Source organism: Aspergillus pseudonomiae, assembly GCF_009193645.1.
Source record: "Aspergillus pseudonomiae strain CBS 119388 unplaced genomic scaffold BDV37scaffold_14, whole genome shotgun sequence".
Lineage (NCBI taxonomy): Eukaryota > Fungi > Ascomycota > Eurotiomycetes > Eurotiales > Aspergillaceae > Aspergillus > Aspergillus pseudonomiae.
In genome coordinates this window covers 262,620-272,893 of record NW_022476006.1, presented here as the reverse complement: position 1 = coordinate 272,893, position 10,274 = coordinate 262,620, and the positions used below count along the sequence as shown (strand labels likewise).

The following is a 10,274-nucleotide window of genomic DNA, read 5'->3' as shown; positions in this document are numbered from 1 at the left end:
AAAAAAAAAAAAAAAAAAAAAAAAAAAAAAAAAAAAAAAAAAAAAAAAAAAAAAAAAAAAAAAAAAAAAAAAAAAAAAAAAAAAAAAGAAAAAAAGAAAAATGAAACAACAAACTTCGATCCAGCAATGATTCCAACCAGTCGCCTACAGCTTCGAAGTCTGACGCCCGAAGATCTCCCCCCGGGCAAGCTTCATATGGCTCATAGTAAATGTATCGTTAGCAATGGCTGCACTTGTGCTAGCATCCAACGCAACTGCAAAGGCAGCAATCATTCCGGCGAGCCTTCTCTTCCCCGACGGCTCCGCACACCCCAGCATATCCAGACACTCCTTCTGCGATGGGTACAGGGTCCCCCCACCCACGGTACCCACCGGTAAGGAGGGAAAATACAGAGTCATTTTCAATTCCTTGGTCTCGTAATCGTACTCCGATGTGAGATGACTCCAGGAAGCCTCTGCTACACTGCCCGCATCCTGTCCCGTCGACACGAAAATAGCGGCGATAATATTGGCAGTGTTGATATTGCAACCAAACTGGCCATTGCGTATGCCTCCTTCTTTTAGAGCCATCTGAGTACGATATAGTCGCTCCGTGCTGCAGCCTAGGATTTCTTGGCAGGCAGCGTTGGTAATAGTTCCCCACGCTAGCACCTCAACCCCCCTAGCTCTCTGCACGTTACCCCAAGAAGGCTTCTTGTCCGACGCCAATTGACCCTCTATGAGGAAGTCTTGGATCTGGAATTGCTTCGCACATCGGTGGCCCCGCAGCATCTCGCAGGCGTACTGCGTGGCCTTGCTGACCATATTCTGACCCGCAGCATTGCCGCAAAAGTAGCTGCAAAAGAGATGAACGCTGGAGCCAATAACCGAAGCTTGCAGCTCCTGTAGCCGAACATATCGGCTAGTCGACTCGGCCCATCGGGCGAACTCGTTTCGGAATGATGGGACCGCTCGTGCAAACGCTACCGCATGGGCCGGACTGGCGAACAGAAACATTGGTGCACGAGACATGGCTTCATTGAGAACTTCAAACTGTAGCCCACCGCATGCATTGAACACTTTACAGCCCCGGCTGCAACTAGCCACCAAGGTCGGCTCACATGTAGCCAATGGTGCATAGTATTCACCGGTCGTGTCAGGGCCTGTGATGCGAAGTGGCCCAGCGATTCCAACGGGGACCTGGACGAAACCAATGCAGTTTTCGATGCGGACATGTTCGGCCTCGTCGATGTGTCGTGTGAGATGTTGCAGTTGCGGGCTATCGATGTTCAAGTCAAACTTGGCGCGTGCTTCTCCCCGACGCTTGATGGGTTGAGCCTTGGACATAACGAAGTAATTGAAGAGCTAGTGATACAATAATTGTTTGAAGTGCAACGGTTGACACAGTGTAGTTGAAACCTAATTCATAATTTGAATGTGTTACAGATATGCTGCTGGGAAACCCGTTGTAGAAATAAGATGCCTTGCCACCATTTGCACCCGTATAATCACTGTCCAAGAGCACCGGACGCCATTGTCCAGTTCTTGGACCAGGAAGGATGATCATTGCCGACAATCGCCAAATAAACTTTCTGTTTTATGGAGTCAGTTACCCACAAATGTCCCGAGGACGCTTAGTCCGGACCCCTAGCCCGGACCCTGGTCTAGCCACCCCGTTCACAAGAGGAAAAGGGTACCCGTTAATGAAACTAATGCAAACGAAGCGCAGGAATTCTGCGAATCGCATTACAAGGTGTTAATATATCCGGTGAGGTGGGTCTGGGCATAAAAAGCAGCCTGAAACGTAGTGATGGGAGGGCGAACGACATGTAGCTCAACCCTATTCAGAACGCCAGGCTGACCAGAGCAAATCAGTAATGCCGCTGCTTCCTTGGCCCCGCACGTGGCTTGAAGCATTCTCGTCCTCTCTCTGGCTGCAGTTACCGGCAAATGATTCCGTCCCAGCCGTCCAACATCTGGCGCGTCGTGCCTGGCATCTCGGGGCCGTCTCGGAGCCGCCAAGGGGCTCAAAAATGAGTTCCAAAGGCACCAAACCGCCTTGCGATGTAGTGCATAACTTGACCGGAACCTACTAGTTCTAATTCCGTCAGTGGCTGGCGGCTCGACCATCACATCATGCGCCACGAGGTCTACCAAACCTTTGAAAGTCAATGCAGATCTAGTGTAGGATTGATGGCTATCACAAAGGGTTCAAGTCATACGTGTTTTGGTACCATGGCCAGTGAGACATTGGTCCGGCCACAGAGCTTATTTTCCTTTGATAGCTGATATATCTCGATCCAAAAATTGAACCCTGCCCTTCCCTAGGATTTGGTCCTAAGATTAAGATTTAAATATCGAGCTGCCTATTTCGGACACTGAAGAGCTATTACAAATACCTGACTAATACGAGGGAACCAGTCTCGACTGAAGAAACTCCACCATGAGCTATAATATGTTGGCTGTTATTGTCTATTCCGTCTGGTTAGGGTAGCCCGCAGTGGGCTCTATCTACTGTGTTACTAGTGTTCGTACTTCTCACCTTTCTAGAAAGACATCACCGACACGGTAGCAATATTGCCAAAAAGCAACACCAAGGATTAGGTTTTGGAGTTAATATGGATGGATCGTGGGGCTAGAACTATAACGGCGTTCCCGGATCTCAGAAGACCCAAATCATGTTTTATTGATTGATGTTCCTTGGTACACATTCCACACATGTTCAACACCCAACGCAAGGGTTCTCGGGACCCAGCAATGTGCATGAGACTCCGAAGTCCAGCTTCAGGAGAAGTAGATCGGTCTGGTGAAAGAAATTAAGGACGCGGACCGATAATCGATCGGGGGCCGGGACACTGTCACTGAAGAAAACAAGGTTGTTCTTTGCCACTTCTTTTACCGAGGAATCTACGCGGATTACTTCATGTTACCCAAAGCGGCGCTGCTCTGTCAAACCCCAAACTTACACATACACTATCAGTAGTCTTCATAGGCAAAGCCCCAACTGGTGTTTAGAGAGAATAATGCTTGAATGTAAATGAACGTTCAGATAGTGTGATATCAACATAGAAAAGAACAATGGTAGTATCTGGAGTAGCCTCCACATGTAAAATATATAACAATATAACTGGGACGACCAAGTTAAGTGGCACATATCGCGCCCTGACTGTGACGCTGTACATCTTCTCCTTCAGCCAAGCCAAGATTGTCACTATCGAAAGCAAACTTCCAACTGGTATGTAGCTCTCCGCGTGAGCTTAGCTAGCAGGAGCTGCCTCTCCTAGTCCGTATTAGCATTGTACATCAATAAAGTAGTAGAAGTGTAACTCACCAGGAAGCATGCCACCTAGCTTCTCAATTATGCACTCGTCATCATCCAGGTCAGATACATCGATATTCTCCATGGCTCGTGAGATCATCTCTGGGGTTACGTCTCTGCGAAGCAGCCCACCTAGACCCCCTAGACCCCCCAAGAGGTTACCAATACTTCCAAGGCCGCCAGCGGCATTGCCGATAAGGCTTGTGAGATCTCCAAGTCCACCACCAGCGTCGCCTGCAGCACCAGCCAGGCTACTGATACCCTTTACCCCTTCGCCGATCAGCTTGGTCAGATCACCGAGATCACCGCCGCCTCCACCACTACTCTCGGCTGCTTTGCCGCTATCACCGCCGCCGCCGCCAGCAGCCCCCGCAACAGTGCTGATGAGCTTGGTAATCCCTTGTACACCCTGTCCTATCAGGCTCGCAAGATCGCCCAGCCCGCCGCCAGCAGCGCTACCACCACCGGATTGCCCTCCAGATGCTTGAGGGGCAGCGCTGGGGGCGGGAGCTGCCAACGCCTTGAACTCAGAGGGGGCAGAAGGAATCACACTGTTAGCCTGACGGCGCTCGAGCGTCTGCGTAGGCGCTGCCAAGATGGACGTGACGAGGGTAAGGATAACGAAGGCCTTCATGGTTGGATGAAGCTCTTTACCAGAAGTGCAGAAGTAAATAAAAGAGAGATAAAAGCGAAAGACTGGAGCACAGCTCTGAAAGTATTATAGGTTACAAGAGAATGAATGACAAACGAGTAATGTTCTGTATACTGATATCTAGGGAGGGTGAGTCTTTTATACTATCACCAGTCAGACTCAAAAATCGGCCTTCGTATTGTTCACCCTTCAATATAAAATATCGTTTCATCTCATTCAAGGTTGCATTCATTTCCTAAGAGTGCGTTGAAGATGTAGGTACATAGTGCACTAGATACACCATAGTTGATCTCCATGGGAAAAGAACTCCAAAAGGGGGTGCAGATCGTGTTTCAATATTCAATGGGGTTAACCTTTCACCACGGGCCATACATAATGGAGTATGTGTCGGTGCAGGGCTGGGCAACATCACAGCTGAGGGCCTACAAGCTGTCCTGCCCTGACAGCCGATAGACTTACAGTCACGCACGTGCATGTGCCACTGCTTGGATAGCTCGACCACGTCTGCCTTTCTGGAAGTCACTATGGCGGTGCTCGGCGGTGTTTCAGGATGAGACGGTATATGTACGACATGGCTGCCCTGGGCCAGTGGAACGAACCTAATGCGACTGAATTTCGTGGTCGATGTGAGTGATTCTGCTAGAAAAACGTTGACCATGTGGGAAGTAGAGGCATCCAGTGCAGATCGTCGTTTCACACCAGTTCTTTAGAGTTTAAAGGGATCAGTCCTGGGGATCGCACGGTTCTGAGCCTAGTACTTGTTAGCCTTTGTTTGTTGCAAGAGTGATAAAAGGGTTTACAGCCTCTGTCACTGTCAAAGACATTTGCTTTTTCTCACATGAACAATGGCCCTATTGTTTTTTTTTTTTTTTTTTGCGGCTGTGGTTCATGTTTCAGTTAGCTGACTAGGTCTCAATGGACTTTAGCTATCCGCCACATGCTCTTGCTGCCAACTGTAACAACGTGTAGCTTGTGAGTCTGGATGTGATCAACGAGATAGCCACCCCTAGTGGTATTTTTGCATGTCCTATCAGTTAGTGATAATGATAAACGAGAATTAAGGTGTCAAGGGTATCGTATATTGCGACATTGATTCAACAGGCCGACAATTAACTGACATAAGCAGACCATTTGCCGACTGCTTCCACGGCATTTTGAAGGAGTTAGGGTTGTTTTACAGCGAGGCGAGCCCTCTTGACCCCTGCATTTCTTTTCACCATTTCGATGTACTGTCTTCTCTCTTCTCTTTTTTTATATTTTTCTTTTGACCATCCTTGGCCAAGTGTCCTATCTCCATTGTCTAGACTGTCTGGACTCTGATCTACCAAAAATATATATTAGCAGATATTGGTCAGCGGCTAGTTGCAGGGCACTTAGATGTAGAGTTTACTAAAGCCAAGATCCATGAGATCGCAACTGTGCATCGGTGGGGGATCAGGGATCACCATTGGATGCCAACTGGCAGCCAGAGCCCTACTTTGATCCATGGTTCTGTACTCCGAGTATGGCATGCCAAGCCCACAGGAATTGACTATCTGATACTAAACCGTCGGACTCGAACTCAATTCCCTCAGTCCCACTTGAATGCAACCCTACCTACTAGGCCCTTAATAGTTAGTTTGAATCCTACTCGTTCGTTCGTAAGGCACTAGCTCAGGAAGGGATGCTCTGCGAACTGCTGCCCAAAGGCCCAAAGAGCTCTATAAGGCAGAAGGGTATTCAAATCCATGCAGTATGACCTGCAACAAAAGGGGCCAACTCTCCTGCACAGGGCGCAAGATTATCCCCTGAAAAAGAAAAAAGCCTCAAACAATAGGATTGACCGTTAAACTCTCCGGAGCTAGATTAAATTCTCCGGCTCTTCCACCCGGAGACGCCGGCCAAATCATGGCCCAGCCAAAAAAACCGTTTGTGGTGAAGAACCAATTTTTGGCTCTGCGAGTCTTCTGTTCCGTAGACCATCGTTGAGAAACTTTAACTGCTGAGGGTCTGCTCTGTCTACCACTAGTACATCGACACTCCACGGATCCACCTAATGATGGTATCCACAATCACCTGACAGCATCATATGGTATCATGGTTACATCTGATGTGTCATTGGACTCACAAGTCCCCTTTTTCGTCCGGCCCGGTGGGTACCGGCACAATAGTGATAGCTTACTAGCGGGAAACCTTGACGCCATCTCCCCTGCAGTCCCCTGGTCGAGGTCTCCACTGACGTACGAGGCTATCCCGAGCCTTCTCCATTGGTGATCATGTTCTGTCCTTGGTTGTTCTTCCGAGCTATGCAAGCCTTAGTGTTGGTGATCTCTACTAACTGCATATGGCCGTATGTGCCGCTAGCTCAGCTGCAAATAGGTACCGATATGTTAGACTAACGTATCACCTTTTTTGGGCCCTGCAGACTCTTCCTATGTGAAAGCGCACTTGCCTGAAGGGTGTCAAACGTTGGTCAAGGGACTGATAACCTGAAACTCGCTTAACTAGGTTCGACTAGTCCTACGTTCTGGAAGTCAGTTCTCGGAGTGTTTTATTGACTTTTGCGTGTCGATGATGAAACAGGGTCTCGCGTCACTTACGGGACTTGGATGTCTTCTCGGCTTTCACAGCTGTACGTCTCACGGAATCAGTGTGCGAGTAAAAGTGCTGGGAAAGGCCCATGTCGATAGCTCGATCATCTCCTCCGCCAACGAGCTTAGCGAGGACCTGGCCCGATCTACGACTGTATTTATATAAGCGTTCATTTAGTCATGCCATGCAACGGAGAATTTTCCGGCGCTAAAGTAGACACTTTCGCTGATTCTCCTTAGCGATCGGCGTGATATAAATGGAAAGACACATCTACCAGACCCAAAATGGTTAATCCGATCAGTCCGTCCACACTCGATGAAACACGATGATTGCTACAAATAGATATCGCGACCGCCAATGAAGCCTAGCCTTCATGTGGCTAGTATAACGTAGATAATCGATCCTCAGGCCTTGATACTTAGTCTCGGAAGTACGGCATTAGAGGAACGAACCACCACCTCCCCTGTCAATTATTGCCCCTTTATGCCCAGTTCATCTAGGACCCACAGGACACTCCCATGGCGATTGTACGCCATCGCCGAGGCACGTTTCAATCTTCCCATCTATAGCAGGGGTAGTAAGATCGGCACAGAAGTGATGCGATATCGCTGCAGGAACTATCGACGCAAATGGAGCAGGGAAACATTGGCGAGATCCAGTTAGCGCCCGAAGGATCAGTCGAAGATTTTAGATTTCAATAGTGTCCTGCGCCACTTGTGGTATGTTGTTTCCCTGGTTGAAGTGGGCCTTCTTCTGAACAGTTTGGCTCGCTAAAGAAAATATGGGCTATGATACGAAAACGAGTCGGTGGAGGGCAACCCATGGACTCTAGACGCGCTAGGACAGTATCTTTGAAACAACAATCTAGGAATCAAAGAGTCACGGGGTAGACCAATTAGAGGTGTGCCCTAGGGAGCTGAAGAGGCAACGACCTAACGGTAAGGGTGGGAGACATATCATATTCTGCCTGAGGCATTTCAGCCTTGGACCATGCAATCCTATAGATCATATGTAAGGGGGTAAAGATTCGATCCGTGAAGCCTTTAGAGATGTGGATATCTGCCAATGCTGAAAATGCCCCATGTCGTGTTGCATTCTTGTTCAAGGCTGCCTTCCTGCAGGATGAACTAGTTACGGCACGAGAAGATGTTGACACTGCCAATCCGCCAGAGTAACATTGAGGCACACAAAGGCAGACATCTCTCTTTGGACTTCAATTTGTATATCTAGCCTTCAGTCTGTTATCTAAACTACCTAGATGAATGCGTAGCCGTCGCTCTGTTTCGTGTCACAATAGCGATCATGTTGGGTGTGTTGAATATAATCCCCGTTCTCCTGGCATCCCAGTTGCTAGGCTCAGCAACATTGGCACAGGGACGCTCTGTAACAAGCCGGTGTATGTATCACACAAGCATTTCTGTTGTAAAAGTAGTGAAAAAATCCACTAATGGTCATGAATTTACAGCTGTTTCAATTGAAGACCTGACCGAATTCCAGCTGTTTGCGCAGTACTCTGCTGCCGCCTACTGCGACCACAACAACGACGACGGTATCCTCGGCAGCATCCAATGCATTGAAGGGGTTTGCCCCGAAGTCGAAGCTGCTGGTGCCGAGACCATAGCAGAGCTCAATAAAGACGACATCCGCGGCTTTGTTGCTGTGGACAACGTCCATCGACTTCTCGTCGTATCGTTTCGTGGCAGCAACTCTGTGCGGAACTGGGTCAAGAACTTCCAGTTCTGGACGGTAGATGAGCCAGGACCAAAGGGACTCTGGGACAAGCTGTTCGGGTCAGACAAGCCCCAGCAAGGAAACGATATCTGCTCTTGTTCGATACACTCTGGATTCTATAGGTCCTGGCAGCTGCTGAAAGACGACGTTATGGCCGCACTCACCCAGGCTAGGGAGAAGCACGGTGATTATCATGTGGTCGTTACTGGGCACTCTCTGGGTGCAGCCATTGCCACGGTTGCTGGTGCTTACCTTCGCACAAAGGACATACCCTGTGATATCTATACATATGGTTCTCCACGTGTTGGGGATGCGCGGTTTGCCGAGTTCGTCTCAACACAACCAGGGATAACAGCCCGGATAACTCATGCATATGATCCGGTACCTTCCCTACCTCCAATGAGTCTGTTTGGGATATACGATCTTGGCTATAGACATACCTGGCCTGAGTACTGGGTTCCTGGTTCCTCTGCGAATGGCACCGATAGCATCCAGGTATGTAGTGGGATGGAGAATCTATCATGCGATGGCGCACGCGAAACTGGAATCAGCTTTGACATTGAAGATCATCGACAGTACTTCGGACAAATCTCGGCATGCGGTCCCAAGTTCACGTACCGTGATACGGAGGACACCTGGAACGCGAAGGATATGGATCGTCTCAGAACACTGGCGGTGAACGACAATCTCTTCGCAGCCCATTCTATCTAGACCGGCACCTGTGATTAATCGTACACCTGCTATACCCACCAGAGTATGGATTCTCCAGCAGGACTGCATATCTTGGTCATAACGACCTTTTACATTCTGATACTCGCGCTTCTCCAATCTCTGTGTCATTCAACTCTAAGGCACTTGGTTGAAGGGAAGGCCCTCTATACTGATTTAATGTATAATAGTCCATCCATCTGGCATCAATAATATTTACGCTTTCCACAGCAATGTTATTTTTGGCTGTATATCTTCTGTTACATTGATAATATATATATATATACCATTCTAGATATTGGGATATAACGTAGGATTGGAATAGGGGAGTATAGTGATGGTCGGCGCTCAAACTTCGCAATATGTCTCCCAGGGACACGAACCTTCCAGCTATGCTGGCGCCAAATGATTCATCTGGTTGACTCCTGTCGACGGCATTAAGGTGAACATAATCTCTCCAGGGTATATGCTCGCTACGAACCAAGCCCTTGCGGCTGCATAGGTACTCTAACCTTCTCTGATCCGGGTGTATTGCAACAGGGTTGAACCTGAGTATTGCAGCCCATAAGCCAGATCTGTTTGTGATCTGTTGTGAGGTTTCTGGCTGCGGTCGAGCTGGCAGTCGCGAAGACCCGAAGACGGTGGTAGTATATCTAGTAAGTCATGGATCATCATACATAACTAGTCAAGATCTGGCTGTGGACGGAGGTATGTAGGCCTCCTCGGAATGCCTCAAGTCCAGGCTCCAGGTCAATGATCAATGGACCCAAGTTGGCACGGGTTATATCTGGGTGATCAAGATACCCTGTGTTATATATTTCTAGACTACGAACATGCGCACAGATACCAAAGCCTTGAACTCGACGGGATGTATATTTCATGCACACAACTAGCAAAGACAATGCCATCCATAGCATCCATCACGGCGCGAACTGTAGCCACCCTGTTCCCTGCCTCAATTACTGTACAGGTGATCTTCACTTGTACACCTGCAGGCAGAGGACGATGGCACCGCAGTCCCAATGAGCGGCTCACTCCGAGATTCCAACGATATGGAGTGTTGCCATTAGTTGTACGTCCTGTACAAATCCATGCCAGGGCACAGGGCCGTGCAATATCGTATTACCAGACAACGTTATTATGGAGGAAAATATTCTTGAAAGAAGATTCATTGGTATAGGCCGCCCGGTGAACCAGAGGGAATCTTTCCACTGTGGCTTTGAAAGTTGCGATAGTCCTCGGATGACGGTACTCGAGCAGATTCAATATTAGTCATATGCAGAAACAACGTCATTGCAACAAGCCAAGCAAAGG

The 10,274-nt window shown here is 48.5% G+C and overlaps 3 protein-coding genes across 3 annotated transcripts; 1 reads left to right on the top strand and 2 right to left on the bottom strand.

Moving 5' to 3' along the window:
• Positions 1-113: 113 nt before the first annotated feature.
• On the bottom strand, positions 114-1,631 carry BDV37DRAFT_242141 (hydroxymethylglutaryl-CoA reductase). Its single transcript, XM_032081273.1, has one exon. It carries the CDS (start codon positions 1,324-1,326, stop codon positions 145-147), a length of 1,182 nt encoding a protein of 393 aa, XP_031944196.1. The 5' UTR covers positions 1,327-1,631; the 3' UTR covers positions 114-144.
• Positions 1,632-2,990: 1,359 nt separating this feature from the next.
• On the bottom strand, positions 2,991-4,058 carry BDV37DRAFT_46469 (uncharacterized protein). Its single transcript, XM_032090706.1, has 2 exons — positions 3,311-4,058; positions 2,991-3,259 (listed from the first exon to the last, which is right to left on the bottom strand). Exons 1-2 carry the CDS (start codon positions 3,930-3,932, stop codon positions 3,237-3,239), a joined length of 645 nt encoding a protein of 214 aa, XP_031944195.1. The 5' UTR covers positions 3,933-4,058; the 3' UTR covers positions 2,991-3,236.
• Positions 4,059-7,823: 3,765 nt separating this feature from the next.
• On the top strand, positions 7,824-9,032 carry BDV37DRAFT_291586 (lipase family protein; the record flags this gene model as incomplete). The annotated part of the gene is made up of 2 exons (XM_032088981.1): positions 7,824-7,917; positions 7,987-9,032. 2 exons carry the CDS (start codon positions 7,824-7,826, stop codon positions 8,961-8,963), a joined length of 1,071 nt encoding a protein of 356 aa, XP_031944194.1. The 3' UTR covers positions 8,964-9,032.
• Positions 9,033-10,274: the final 1,242 nt, after the last annotated feature.

Excerpts from the sequence above, each read along its gene's own strand:
- BDV37DRAFT_46469 (XM_032090706.1), bottom strand. The coding sequence starts at position 3,932 with ATGAAGGCCTTCGTTATCCTTACCCTCGTCACGTCCATCTTGGCAGCG. Across the intron at positions 3,260-3,310 it reads GCTAGGTGGCATGCTTCCTG|GAGAGGCAGCTCCTGCTAGC; the intron begins GTGAGTTACACT and ends AATACGGACTAG.
- BDV37DRAFT_242141 (XM_032081273.1), bottom strand. The coding sequence starts at position 1,326 with ATGTCCAAGGCTCAACCCATCAAGCGTCGGGGAGAAGCACGCGCCAAG.